Source organism: Suncus etruscus, chromosome 10, assembly GCF_024139225.1.
Source record: "Suncus etruscus isolate mSunEtr1 chromosome 10, mSunEtr1.pri.cur, whole genome shotgun sequence".
In the NCBI taxonomy this organism is placed as follows: domain Eukaryota; kingdom Metazoa; phylum Chordata; class Mammalia; order Eulipotyphla; family Soricidae; genus Suncus; species Suncus etruscus.
Window position 1 is genome coordinate 96,875,906 of NC_064857.1, and position 15,752 is coordinate 96,891,657.

At 38.6% G+C, this 15,752-nt stretch overlaps 1 protein-coding gene across 1 annotated transcript in view; it reads left to right on the forward strand.

Annotated features, from left to right (window-relative positions):
- Positions 1-4,570: 4,570 nt before the first annotated feature.
- The window catches only part of LOC126020004 (serine/threonine-protein kinase 31-like), a 136,979-nt gene continuing 125,797 nt past the window's right edge, over positions 4,571-15,752 (forward strand). The window contains exons 1-3 of the mRNA XM_049781440.1: positions 4,571-4,610; positions 4,693-4,745; positions 9,307-9,405. Coding sequence (XP_049637397.1) covers positions 4,583-4,610; positions 4,693-4,745; positions 9,307-9,405 — 180 coding nt within the window. The 5' untranslated portion in view covers positions 4,571-4,582. The remainder of the gene's footprint in view (positions 4,611-4,692; positions 4,746-9,306; positions 9,406-15,752) is intronic.

Below are 15,752 nucleotides of genomic sequence, written 5' to 3' on the forward strand. Positions count from 1 at the left end.
TTGTTGGTGCCTTTGGGGGTAAAAATGACAAGCTATACAATTCCTGTGCCCTGGTTTTGAGCTGAGCTTTTATCTCAAGCAAGACTCTTCTAGAATTTTGTACTAAGCAAAACCAAAACAAGCCAAAAAAAATAGAAAAAAAAAGAGGAGGAGACTACCTTTATATTTGGAAATAAACACACTAAGAGGTATACTATTAAGAAATTAAACACACAAGGAAAATATGGATATCACCATTAAGTCTTTTGAAATAGTCTTGGGGGGAGGGAATGAGATCCATGGCACAGTTTCATTCCATATTGTGGTCATATTAAATGTAAGAGATTAGTTTGTATCTGTAAGAGATCAGGTAGTATCCTCAAATTGGGGATCCCTCTGGAATTGAGTTTGGTAGCAAGCAATAGTCCACATTGAGATGGGATTGGAAAAAGAAGGCTGAATGGATTGTGTCAGCAGGAATGGTAGTTGCAGTTTCTTGCTGGGGCAAAAGATGAAGGGATGAGAAGCTGTCCTTTCACTTTGGGAATCAGGTGGTAGCTTACTGGGGCAGGTGGACAGTCTCAGTTTCTAAGGAGTTAAGAACTTAAGGTGAACAAGCTTAAATAGGGAGAGATAATGGATCAGGATTGAGGGTGAGAGAATAGAAGGAGTTCTGATTGGGGGTAATATATAACAGGAGCTATATACAATATAGGCATGGATTATTTACAATATAGATTAGGCAAACATAGAGGAGTCTTATGCATACAAATTCATGCCCACTTATAGACAGACATTAGAGATCTATTCATAGATTTTGGTTGGCGTCCTGACCCTTATGAGGTGGACCAGAGTGTTTAAAAATAGTTGAATTAAGAAAAAAATAAGGGGGCCGGAGAGATAGCATGGAGGTAAGGCGTTTGCCTTTCATGCAGAAGGTCATCGGTTCGAATCCCGACGTCCCATATGGTCCCCCGTGCCTGCCGGGAGCAATTTCTGAGCATGGAGCCAGGAGTGGCCCCTGAGCACTGCCGGGTGTGACCCAAAAACCACAAAAAAAAAAAATAGGTAGATAAAAATAGATGGAAACAAAGAAAATAAATAAAAAATAAAGAAAAAGATAAATAAATTGTATGTAATAAATTATAATAAATAAAAAATAAATTGTAAGTAAATAAATTACTAAATGGTAAATAAAACCAACACATCAGAGAGGAAAGGTTTTCCAATTTCTAGGGACTTCATCAATATCCAAGGTGAACTTTGCTAAATTTTAGGATAAACATTATTTTCATATCTAGAGTGCTAAGCAATATGATAGCAAGCACTAAAAGAGGAGTCTACCCTAAATAGTATCATCCCCCGTGTCTTGTACATCGAGGTGCCTTTCCTGAAAGTAAACTGACTGCCTGGGCATTATGCTTCAATGGCAACATTGTTTGAATTGAAGGAGAAAAAAGGAGAAGAGAAATAAAATTACTAAATAAACAAATAAAGAAAAATAAGAGAGAAAAAGAAAAAATAATATAAAAATAAAAATAAAGATAAAAAATAAGGTAAAAAAAGAGAAGGGATACCAGTAATTTGAAAAAACATACTCAATGAGTGGGACTTGTAACATAAAATTCTGATATGCAGTTGCCTAGTTCATGGTCTCCATGGTCATAAGCTGTAGTTCATAGTAGAAGACATAATCATGGAGAATTTTATCAAACCATTGTTATAATGAGTACTATATATAGAGTCTAATATGTTAGAGCACTGAATTGTGAAGTTAGGGTGTCCAGCCTAGATCTCCAAGAACTTCTGTGAAAAAAAGAGATGTAGTTACTTTATACATAATAAAATTAAGGCACTAAAACTCACTGATAGTAAACAAAGTAGAGGGAGTCTCTGGCATCCAATAATATTCTGACCTGATTACGTGGATAAAAACATTAGTTATATACCACATTTTCATGATCCATTCATATGTTGTTGGACATCTAAGTTGATTCCAAGTCTTGGCTTGTACTGAGTTCTGCAATGAATAGTGTACATGCATACTTTTGGATGAATATCTTTCTATCTGGGGATACATACTCAGGTGCGTGATTACTGGGCCATACGGTCGTTCAATCTTGAGTTTACTGAGAACCCTCCAGGCTGTTTTCCATAGGGATTGGACCAGGCAGCATTCCCACCAACAGTGGATGAGAGTTCCTTTCTACCCCCAACCCCGAGTTCCTTTCTTACCTCATCCCTGCCAGCAGAGATTTTCTCATTATTTTTGATATGTTCCATCCTCACCGGAAAACTTCACGCCTGTGTTTATGCAAAACAACAGTGCTATGAAGCCTCAAAAAATGTAACTGAAGTGGCAAGAAAAGTGAAAAAGCAATGTTTCTCAATTTACAGAACATACAGAACACCAATTATGCATATAATTTTAAATTCCATTAGGAAAACCTCGATTTCATGTGATTTCTAAAGGACCAATTTTCTAAGAGCACTGTAATGTGAGCTTAGAGATCTACGCTCCTTTTCCATAGAATTCTCTACACAAAAACATTAAATAAATTCTAGTTTATAGACATATAACAACCCAGTTTGACCACAGTTTCTTTTCTTCATTCCAATTTGCAGCCAACTGATTACACTCTCACCTAATTCCCTCCTCCCCCATTCATAATTTCACCCATTATCTTTCTTCATCTTCCATCTTCCAGTCTCTCCTATGCAGCAAAACAGTGTTTCCACAGGTGGGCAATGCTGGCAGGTGGATGCTAGAACTAACCCTGTTCGTTAGTCTGCTTTAGTCCAATTAGGCGTCTCCTTTAAGGCAGTCAATTTCCAGGCAGGGAATGAGTGCTCTGTTCGCAAAGGGGAGTAGATCCAATAAGTTTAGGAATCTCTCTCTACTGGGGAGGACATGCAAAACTGGGGTGCATATGGTGCCGGTGGAAAGGTAAACTCTCAAAGCAACTTTCTTTTCTTTCCCATCCTCTCCTCTGCACATTGACAGGTGTAGCTCCCCCTCAAACCAACCAACCCAAAATCCAAACGAAATCAACAAAAAGCAACACGGATGGTGGGATTCTCCCAATTCAGCTATTGCAAAAATAAAGCCCGCGAATCTGCAGGCTGGAATAAAACAAGTTAGCACAGTGGCCACAGCTGTGTTTTATGGGGGGCGTTCTTGCGCACGCGTAGGCTCGGCGACTTTGCACCTGCACGTGCGTGGGCTCTGCGCAGGCGCCTTGCTGCTAGCTGAATCACCCAGCACGCTCCTCGCACGCAAGGGGGCGGGCTGGTGATGCTCGGTGCCCAGCACGCATGCGCAGTGCCAAGCACGCGTGCACAGTGCCGAGCACGCATGCGTAGTGCGGGTCCTGAGCGGTCGCGGAGTCCTGCGCAGTGAGTCGCTGCACGTGCGTCGAGGGCGGCTGCGGAGCGGCAGCGGCCTTGACCTCGGCCTCAGCATGTGGAGCCCGCAGCAGCCGCGCAGAGATCCCAGAGGAAAAAGCGCGAGGTTCGTGGGCGAGCTCGCAGGCCGTGGAGGACTTGGGCTCTGGCCCGGGCGTCGGGAGGCCACTACCGGCCCGCTTCCTTCCTTCCGTCGTGCCGCTGCGCCCGGGCCTCGCAGGCCGATGCGACTCCGACCTCGCAGCTGAGTCCTGGCGCGGTCGCTCCGCCGGGCTCTGGCCTCGGAGATGGTCATGGATGAAATGATCATGCAGCCAGGGCTTAGGGCTAGGAATTTACGCAGACAGTCCTTTGGAATGAATGGATTATGCACTTTGTAGGCATGGAATTGCAAAGTACCCACTTTGGGGGGCTCTCGGGTTCCCCCTACACCACTGCGTGGGAGTCCTGGTTAGGGTCAGTGAAATGAAGGACTAGAGCCTACTTTTCTGTACCGTCTATTCAGATCAATTGCAAGGCCTTGAAAGCAGGAAGCTGGGTTGGACTGATAGCACAACGGGTAAGGAAGGCGTTTGCCTGGCGCATGGGCACCTGGCTTGACCCCCTGAGCCTGCCAGGACTGACCCTCGAGTGCTTCTACTTGTGGCCCCCAAACAAACACATGCAGGAACCGGTTGGAATCAATCTATGCGAAGGGCGGGGCAGGGATTGAACCAGGTGAGCCTCGTGCAAGAAAGTGCCTCAGTCCTAAAATATTTTCAGGTACTTCCAAAGCTACCTAATAACATCACTGCAGCCAAGCTTCCTAAGTTCTCTCAACTGCAGAGAAAGATTGCTATTTATATAGTTATAGTGTTTGTTTTTGTTTAAATTATGAAAGTTGATTAAAAAACACAAAAGAATGGTCAAAATATACTTAACAAATGATCGACTCTAGTCTGAATTTGTAAAAGCTTGGCTCCAAAGTTAATAGCCAAGAAAGAGATTGTATATGACATAATTGCAAAATGCAGCCCACTTCTAATGAAAGAATTATTGAAGAAAATACCAGACATTTCAAAATAGAGAGTCATTTTTGATATTTGGGGCAAAACATACTTGCAGGAATTTGGACATTAAGGATGTTATTCTTCATTATACACGGTCTGTGAACCTAATTGACTGTAATAAATTGTTCAGTTTTTCAGGAATTGCCCAAATGGATGAAGAGGCACATAACAATAAAGGTACTGGAACTCAAATTTACTTGTGGGTGTTAGAGCTAGCATATATTGGTAAGTTTTGATTTGCATTGTGTTTTGGTTTCAGTTGAAGATGTGGTCGGAAGTCATGTAGAAGATGCACTGACGTTTTGGGCCCAGGTAAATACCAGCTTACTTGATTTCCTCTTCTCTTTTTAATTTTTTATTTTAAAATATCTTTATTTACGTGATATCCTCTTCTAATCTGTTCCTACTCCAAAACAGCAAAAAAAATAGAAGGCTGAGATGTGCATATATAGCTATAACGATCAGATGTAATGTATAGTCTTTCTTAATGGAACACTAGCAAGAGAATGAAGACAAATGGCTACACCTAGTAGTCTGTCCAAGTTATGAGTAGTATTACCATAATGCATCTGTTTACAATTAAAAAGAAAACAGCAGGATTGTAATTTATGTTTTCAGAATTATACTCGCCACCATCAATGTAGGCTGCTTAAATTCTTGGATTCTGAGATGTTATTTTTGAATGTATGCCTCCATCTAAAGGCCATTTTTGAGGTTGCAAGCACCTTGCTGCTGTGCTCTTGTTCTTGACCAGGGAGATCTTTTCTTAAAATGTTTTTTTTTTTTCTAGAGATTTAGTTGAATTTGATAAATTCTCATCATAAAATTGAATCGACTACTAAATCTCTATTTTTTGAAGGTTTGTCTTTAAGCCAAACCTGCCTGTGCTCAGGCCTAACACCTGGTTCTGCACCCTGGTGGGCTTAGGGTACCATATGTGGTGCCAGGGATGGAATCTGGGTCAGTTGCGTGTAAGGCAAACACACTACCCATTGTACGATTTCTACAGCCTTACTGAATCACTTTGAATTTTATATCAGCAGAGCGACGTATTAAAGTGCTAGCATAAACTTAAGAACATGAATTCCTATAGCACATAATCACCCATTTTGACTATTGTAAACTGCATATGTAATGGGAGGAATAAGGGTAACATTTCTCTATATATCTGATACAGGAACTCCTTTTGTGGGGATAAAAATTGGCAACTTAGGGAAGAAATTTATGAGAATGGAATGTGTCGAAGACTTCGATTAACTAGGCATTATTAACTTCATATAGGAAATGTTATGAAAAGTTCATTTATATAACACTAACACTCGTACAGACTTGTTTCTGTACAAGTTTGTCTCTGTGCACTAACAATTTTTAAATGGTACCTATGTTCTGTATTCTTGCCCATTGTCTGTTAATAACCTATGTTATTCTCTAGTAGTTGTCTAGGTTAAATGATAAATTGTATTTATGCTTGTATAGGGACACACCATTATAAAAATTTATACTTTATTTTTACTAAAATCTGTTTACAAATTTCTAAATCACTTATTAGTATCAATTTGTGAACTGCATAAATAACTTGCATATATGCATAAGGTAAATGTTTCTGGGTAAGTAAAATTTTATAGTTTTACTCAGAATATCCAAGATGTCATTTCAAGATATTATCACAATATTAATGAGAATATTCTTTCTGTTCAGTCTTTTAAAACCTGTTTCTATTTTAACTTAAAATGTTCTCAGTTTAGCTACATTTCAAGTGAGTAACAAATCTCAAATTAGGTACATTTCAAATGAATATTGACTATATAAAGAATTTGTCAGTGTAGCTTTAGACTTTGATTTTGATTGATCCTATGTGAAGATTTTTATTTTTTAAATTTTGGACTACACCTGGTGACACTCAGGGGTTTTCCTGGCTATGCACTCAGAAATCGCTCTTTGGGTGACAATATGGGTGGGATGCTGGGGGATCGAACTGAGTTCTGTCCTTGGTCAGTTGTGTGGAAGGCAAATGCTCTACCACTGCGCCATCGCTCTGGCCCCATTATGTAAAGATGTTGATTAAATTTGGAGCTAAGATTTAAAGCAGGCATCAGCAAATTGTTTTTGTGAAATATTAGGTAGTAAATATTTTAGGGTTGTGGGTAATAATAGTCTGTCATTTCTTATCCGTTCAGTAGTGTAAAAGTCACCATAGATAAATGTGTGTGGTGGGATGATCCACTAAATTTTATTTAACAAACAGGTCACAGAGGTCATAATTTTTCAGTCTTTAACTTTTACCCTGTAGAATTCCAAAACATTTGGAGAATGTTATTTAGAAATCAAGATCTGGGGCCTCAGAGATATTATAGCTCGGGGCTGGAGAGAGAGCACAGCTATAGGGCATTTACCTTCCATGCGGCTGACCTGGACAGACCCACTTCAATTCATGGTATCCATATGGTCCCTTGAGCTTGCCAGGAAGGATTTCTGAGCACAGAGCCAGGAGTAAAAACCATGAGCATTGCCCAAAGACTGGCCAGGGGCTGGGCAGGGAAAAAAAAAACAACAATCAATAAATAAACTTAAAAAAAAAGAGATAGAAGGAGCTGGAATGGTGGCACAAGCGATAAGGTGTCTGCCTGCCTTGCATGTGCTAGCCTAGGACGGACTGCGGTTCGATCCCCTAGCATTCCATTTGGTCCCCCAAGCCAGGAGTGATTTCTGAGCGCACAGCCAGGAATAACCCCTGAGCATCACTGGGTGTGGCCCCAAAACCAAAAACCAAACTAAAAAAGAGATGATATAACTGATATGTTGCTAGCCTTGCATGCTGCTGACTGGGTTTCAATCTCTGGCACTCACTCCATATGATCCTTTTACTGAGTACAGAGCCAGGAATAAGTCATGAGTATAATCAGAACCCAGAACAAAAAAATAAAGATCTGAGCACTATGATTGGCTATTGCTACAAGAAAGTAGTGCTTGTGAAGTTATAAAAATAATTTTCAACAGCTATAAAATATGTAATAACTCTTAAGTATCTACATTTTTCTCTCTACACCTCCTTCATATATGCACATATAGAAATGAAAAACTACACTCATATATGATACATGCCATGAGGTTATGATGAATTAGGCATACCTGTTTTTTTTTTCATGTTACTATATCTTGAATGTATTACAACGAAGGTTTAGGATATTGGCATCATTTCACCAACAGCATGCACTTAATTTGTATCTCTGTCATATTTAATTAAAGCCTAACATTTTAAAGATAGAATTCTATTACATAACACAGTAATAGTTTGGACATATTTTTTTATTTGTTTTTTTTGGACCTTACTCAACTGAGCTCAGGTGTTTCTCCTGGCTCTTCAATAAGAAATTACTCCTTGCAGGCTCAGAGGAACCATTTGGGATGCTGGGGAGCAAATCTGGGTCAGCTGCATGCAAGGAAAATGCACTACCTGCTGTGCTATTGCTCCTGCCCCTGAACATAGTTTGATATGCATTTGGTAGCAGCATTTTTTTTTGTTAAAAAAAATAAACATGGTTTACTTTAACATTCACTTAATTGAACAAACTGTAACAAAACTCACAATAGTGCTAAAGTGGGCCTCTTTCAGTTCTAATATAATTCTGTGGGTTTATTATGTTATTTGTAATTTTATTTTCTGCTTTCATAATCTATAATATGTATTCTTTTTTTGGGGGGGTCACACCCTGCAGTGGCTCTCAGGGATTTACACATGGCTCTGTGCTTAGAAGTTGTTCCTGGCAGGCTTGGGGGGACCATATGGAATGCCATTTTTCAAACTGGGGTCCATCCTGTAGTGACTGCATACAAGGCAAATGCCCTGGACCCTATAATATGTTTTCAATCTTACTACATAGTCAAGTATTTTCAGAATTGCTAACCCAGATCTCAATTGAGAAATCATCACTAGTAGTTTTGGACAGGACATATGCATTTGGAAGTGGTTTTACATTTCTTTGCATGACAACAAAGAATTACCCATGTCTGTTGACCAAACATCCGTACATTTTAAACAATGAGAATTTGATTGAAAATAATATTCAGGGGCTCAGGAACGATTCATTGGTAGTGTGCTTGCCTTACGAGAGTGAGGCCAGTGACCCAGATGCCCAAGTCTGATCCCACCTGCTCTTATTATTTAGGGCTGTTGGTATAGAAATAAAATATGTGTTTTATAGTGTACCACAACATTGTCTGACCCAGCAGCTAGTGCACCCAAAAGTGTGTGAGTGCTGCAATTAAGTATTTGACTCCAGTCATTGCAGAAGTTACAAGTGAAAGGAAGCAGCAAAAAAGGAAAATGCAGAGATAATAATTTAAAATGTAATTGTATTTGGTATTTTGGTTTGAATGAAAAATAATTGACTTAGTTAGAAAATAAAAATTTTATAAAGGTTGTGGAGTAGGAGTATACTTGGCAGTGGTCAGGGCTTATTCTTAGCACTGCTTGAGAAACAATACTAGTAGGCTCAGGGGATCATATGTAGTTCCAGGGATTGAAGTGGGTTGGCCACATTCAAGGTTAGTGCTTTACTCACTGTACCATAACTCTGACCCTAATCTTATTTCTTATGAAAAAGTCTTGAATTGTGAAAAACATACAAGAAGTTACTTTTGTTTTTATTTTGGGGCCATAGTTGGCGGTGGTCAGAGGTAACTCCTGGCTGTGTAGTCAAGAATCACTCCCTCCTGACTGGGTTTGGAGGACCGTATATGGGGCTAGAGCTTGAACCTGGGTTGCCCCATACAAGGCAATAGCCCTACCCACTTTATTAATAAAGTCCTCTATCAGATACTATATTTCTGAAATTTATATATGTATATATATGTATTGTTTATTTCCTTTTAGAGTATTTGTAGAAATAAGGATATTGTGAAGATTGGTCATTCACTTTCTGAAGTTTGTCCCCATGCCAGTGCAGTTTTCGGGAATCTTGATTCAAAGAAGGTGAGCCAAATACCTTGATATTTATCCTTTCTGTTAGTTAAATATTATTTATTTATTTATTTATTTATTTATTTATTGGCCACACCCGTTTGATGCTCAGGGGTTACTCCTGGCTAAGCACTCAGAAATTGCCCTTGGCTTGGGGGACCATATGGGATGCCAGGGGATCGAACCACGGTTGCGATCTTTCCTTGGCTAGTGCTTGCAAGGCAGACACCTTACTTCTAGTGCCACCTCACTGGCCCCCCAATTATTTATTTATTATTAAATTAATCTATTACTTTAAAAAGTATGATTTCTGGAACTGGAGTGAAAGCACAGTGGTAGGGCGTTTGCCTTGGTTGAGGCCGACCAGGAACAGACCTGAGTTCGATCCCCGGCATCCCATATGGTCCCATAGCCTGCCAGGAGTGATTTCGGCATGCAGAGTTAGGAGTAACCTCTGAGTGCTGCCGGTTGTGTCCCAAAGAGAAAAAAAAAAAAAAAAAAAAAGAAATAAGAAACAGTATGAGTTCTTATTTCTCATTAGCCCTTCACATCTGTGTTCTAAATTTTAGCTGTCTTGGTGTATAAATTATTTATCTTGTATTGTAATTTCATTTTCCTGATGATTACTGAAGTTGAGCATATCTTAATTTTCTCTATTTTTTTATTTTGTTTTTGTTTTTGGGCCATACCATATTTTGCTCAGTGCTTACTCCTGGTTTTGTGCTCACACAATTGTGAATTGTTTATTTAGATCTTTCCTTTATTTAAAATTTTTTATTAGTTGGTATGGAATTATATATATATATATGTATGAAAACTTTGTGTTATATTTGTTTTTTATTTGGGGGCAGTGGTTTCTCACCTGACAGTGCTTGGGGTTACTCTCAATTGTATGTGTGAGTGTGTGTGGGTTTTCACTTCTATTAGTGAGTATAGTTGTTTAATGTAGTTTTTTGTCTTTATACTCTCCGTAGGGCTCTTTCTTAAGGATTTTCACTGGATATTGTCTATTTCTTTACTCATTTATTTATGTACCGCATATGAGTGAAATTCTTCATTTATTTTTTTTTACTTGTTACTAACTTTGTTTAACATGATCCGCTCCAGTCATCCATGTTGTAAAGGAAGACTTCCTCTTTTATTTAAGCTGCATATATTTTATTATGTTTTCATGCCACAACTTCTTTATTCACTCATTTATATGTAATATATAGTATATATTTCTGCCAAAAATATGTCCTTTAACAATTTATTAAGTACACAGGGTATCTTTACAAAGATGTTCATATTTTGGCATCAGTAGCCAAAGTGGAGATGAAATATTCTTCAATATATTACAGCAGTAGTAAGTAATAGTAGTGATAACTTGACTCTGAACTTTAAAGGTTTTTAAAATTTTAATTTAAAGTTTTTAAATTTAAAATGATCAAATTATTAATAATTGACTTTTAGACATATTCTGGCTCCAGTGCTATTGCCAATCTTGACTTCTCTCCATCAGTGTTCCTAAATTTTCTCTTGTACCTCCAAGACTTAGCCTTTTAAACAAGATTCATGTACTGAATTAATCCTCACGGAACCCTCTAGGGCAGATATGATTCTTTTGGCATTTTTTGGCAGTTGATGTACAGCTAGAATAAATTTGTGTAGGTCTTCAATTAGTTGATGCTGGAACAGTATTTAAAGAACACACTTCCATAACCTCCAGACATACAACAAATCAGGGTCAGTCTCACCACTAGTGTTGATCTCCAATGTTCCTGAAGTACATATCATGCCACCCTCCTGCCCCCAGCCTGCCAGTACAACAGACCCATTTATTTTTGTGTTTGTTTTTTGGGATTTTTTTGGGGTGGGGGTTTTGGTCACACCTGGCAGCGCTCTACACTCAGAAATCGCTCCTGGCAGGCTTGGGAGACCACATGAGATGCTGGGATTCGAACCAACGTCCTTCTGCATGCAAGGCAAATGCCCTACCTTCATGCTATCTCTCCACCCATTTTTGGTTTTTGGGCCACATTGGTGATGCTCAGGGGTTACTTCTGACTGTGCGCTCAGAAATCAATCCTGGCTTGGGGGACCATATGGAAGGCTGGGGATCAAACAGAGGTTTGTCTTGGGTCGCTGTGTGCAAGGCAAACACCCTACTGCTGTGCTATCACTCTGGCCCCATAGGCCCATTTTTGCTTAGATTGTTAAAGTTTGTTGTTACCTTTGGCTTGTATATTTAATTCTGTCCTTTTTTTTAATCCATCAATGCACCTGAGACCAATTGGTACCATTGAAACATACTTATATTGGAATGATTAATGAATTGTAATAGATATTTATTTTAGAATATTAAGTTATCATTTTGTGTTTAATACTAGGGAAAATAAGCCAAGAATTTTAGGAGGTGCTTAGTTCAGTGCAGGGACAGTACCTCAGAGTGATACCCCTTTTAAGTTTCTCCTAGTGCTTGATTTGCCTCACCCAGTTTCCATGAGTTTGTTATTTAATGAGGAAGTTTGAACACGATTTTATTAATGGAATTAAATGCAAAATTATATGTAAAACATATTTATGTAAATAAAAATAAACATCCTAGTGTAAACAAATTTAATGTAAATATAACATTACTTTAAAGAGGTATCTGTTGAGTTTTGGGAAGTTGACTTCTTTTTATACATAGTATTTGTATATTTTTTTCCTTAATATGCCTCTTCAAAATAATGTTTTGGGGGTCACACCTGGAGGTGCTCAGGGGTTACTTATGGCTCTACGCTCAGAAATCACTCCTGGCAGGCTTGGGGGACCATATAGGATACTGGGAATTGAACTACCATATATCCTGGGTCCACCACATGTAAGGCAAATGCCCACCATTGTGCTTTCTCTCTGCCCCCCTACTTCAATATAATTTAAACCTCAGTGGCATATGTAAAAATATGTAAAAAAGAGGTCCAGAGAAATAATACAGTGGGTAGGGTGCCTTTCACACATAAAACCCTGTTTCAATCCCCTTCACTCTCAATGATTCCTTGAGCCCCACTAGGAGTGATCCCTGATAGGAATAAGCTCTGAACACTGCTGGGTATGGCCCAAAAGCATATGTAGAGAAAGAAAGAGAAATTCAGTTTGAAGTTAAGTAACAGAATGGCTTGAATGCAGTTCACTGTTAGGTTTCTCATAAATACTTACCTACCTCTGGTCATCCTTACAGATTGCATTTTATAAATTTTACTTAGTGATTAAGTGGCTCACTCTTTGTTTTTATTTTTGGGCCACACCCAGTGACACTCCTTGTTACTCCTGGCTATGTGCTCAGAAATCACTCCTGGCTTTGAGGGCCATATGGGACACCTGGGGATTGAACCATGGTCTGTCCTAGGCTAGCATGGGCAAGGCAGATACCTTACTGCTTGCACTACCACCCGGTCTCTTTTATTTTAAACTTTTGTGGGCAGGCTATAAATAGTTGAGTGGTGGGTGGACAAAATTGTATCAGGCGTGGTGTACTGAATATAGTTTAAAGACAAATCTATTTGGCACAAGACTGTATGCTACAGTGAGTGTGATGAGTCACATTAAAAGACCGAAGACAGAGATACCTGTTTGGTTTGGTCTCAGTTCTGTTCCTGATTACTAGAATATCCTTATCTTAGTAAGGTTGCACTAAGATTACATTATTTGTCAGTTGCCTTATATTGAATTTTAACTATCTTGGTATATTACTACAAAACTTAAATACAAAACTTAAATGTGACTTCTGCAGAGTAAGAAATTAATAATACTATTGATTATTATTTAACTTTACTACTAAGCTTGTTTTCTAAGAGAAAAATAAGATCACTGGTAGAGCATACCATTTCTATTCTTGTTCTCCAGTTTTTGATGTTAGTTGGGAGAACAAGTGTAAGATACTAATTGAGTACACCTAATTTTAATAACATTTGTTGGATATCTAGTTGTACATCTGAATTGATTTGTACTTTCTCACTTTGGTGAGTTGTGGTTTTACATTTCTGAATGTTTCTTTTGCCTTTTTTAATTGTTAAGTTTTTTTGGGGAGGGTTTTGGGTCACACTCAGTGATGCTCAGGAATTACTCCTGGCTTTGCGCTTCTTCTGTAGGGTCAGGGGACCATATGGGATGCTGGGAATCAAACCAGGGTCCACCCAGGATTGGCTGCGTGCAAGACAAACACCTTCCCACTGTGCTATCACTCCTGCCCTCTTTTGCATTAAAAATGGTTTAAATGGGAGTTGTTTCAAATACCCTTGCCACCAGAGTTTAGCAAGGAGAAAAAAGGAAATTCTTGGAGGAGGAAAAAACCAAATATGAAGGGATGGGGACCAGGAGCAAAGTGGTCTCAGATGTATTGAAGGGTTTTAAAAAAAAGGACAGAATTAAATATCCAAGCTAAAGGCAGCAGCAATGGAATCAAGAGACCCAAACTTTAACAATCTAAACTTAAAATGGGCATATGGTTATACTGGCAGGCTGAGGGGCAAAGGGTGGTAGTTGGGATACACTCTAGGAACATGGTAGAGGGAGGTCAACACTGATGGTGGGATTGGCCCTGATTCATTGTATGTCTGAAACCCAACTATGAAGGACTTTGTAATCACTGTGCAAATCACAATGGTTTCAATAAAATAGAAGAAAAAGAAAAAAAAGATATTTTGGAAAGAATATCTAGAGACAATAGAGATGAAGTCTAGGAGGACCAGTTCAGGGTAGGAAGCTTGCCACAAATAGTGGACCAGTGCAGATAGGATAGAGATGGGACCACTATAACAGTGATAGTTGGAACTGATTACTCTGGACAAGAACAGAGTACTAATTGGAAGTAAAAGCATGTACCCCTTCATTAATTATAGTGGAAATCACAGTGTCTGAGAGGAAAAAAAGTGGGGGATGTGGAGGAGAAAGGGGAGGAGGAGGAGAGAAAAAAGAAAAAAAGAGAGAAGTAAAGTAAAATGCCGGCCCCGGAGGCAAGCAGGGGAGCGGGTGAAAGGCAAACTGGAGACATTGGCGGCAGGAAATGTTCATGGGAAAAGATTGGTGTACATTGTAAGACTGAAATGAACTTCAACAACTTTGTAATCATGGTGTTTAAATAAAAGGAAAAAATAATGTCTTATGAACAAAAAATCTGAATATTTTATATTTCAAATCAATAATTTAAAACTAATTTTCCAATCCATTTAAAGATTGTTTTATTATGCTCATCCATGCAGCCACTTTTGACAGGGTTTGGGCCATACATGGTGATGTTGAGGGCTTCTGCCTTTGCTTAAGAATTATTCCTAGGGAGTCCGGGTTGAACCTCACTTTGCCACATGCAAAGCAAGTTTCCTACCCACCTTATTCTGGCTCCAGTCCCGACACAAAGCCATTTTATGCCTTTTTTTCCCTAATGGAGCTCCTCCCCATTTTAACAGTTGAACATTACAATTATACTGTGTGTCTGGTTATGGTACATAGAATTGAAGGACTGCACATCACTTGAGTAAGATTTTGAGCCCCATCCAGCAATGCTCAGGTTACTCTTGGCTCAACACTCAGGGTTTACTCAGGAATTACTTTTGGTGGGCTTTGGTGGCCAGATGTGATGCCAGGAATGGAAGCTGGATTAGTCTTGTGCAAAGCAAACATCCTACCTGTTGTAGTATCATCCAGACCCCCACAAGAAACAGATTTTGTGAACTATTTACCCTCAATGGATTGTATGGTTATCAACTGGGGAGATATTATATGCCATTTCAACAAAGAAAGAATCCATTACTAATTGTTAGTAATGTGTTTGAAGTGTTTGTTACATAAATATTTCTTATCTTTTATTAAGTATACTTCTATTTTAAATAAATGATAGTTCAGTATTAGGTATGGCATCTGATATTTCTCTAGAAAGTAGCACTAATGTACTTATCTACAGCACAAAGAATAAAAGCATTTTTTTGGTGGGTAGGACATATGGATTCAATCATGTATATCTATCTGATAGTTAAACTTTTGGATCATATAATTGATATTGTGTATATATATATATATATATATATATATATATATATGTTTTTTTTTAAATTGGGTTACTTTGGTAGTGCTCAAGGGTCTATGGCATGCTGGGAACTTGACTCAGGAATATGTCAGGCAAAGCCTGTTCTCTAGCCCATTGAACATCTCTCTAGACCAGGCCTGTAACTTCTTTGTTTTTCCATTCTCTTCCCATTCTCTTTTTGGGATTGGGTAATTTGTAATTCAAAATATAAAGTGATTTTTGACACAGTATTTAATAAATATGAATCATCATTTTGGTTTATTTTCATGCTTTCATTCATTAAAATGCTGAGTAATTTTACTTCCCCCCCTTTGTA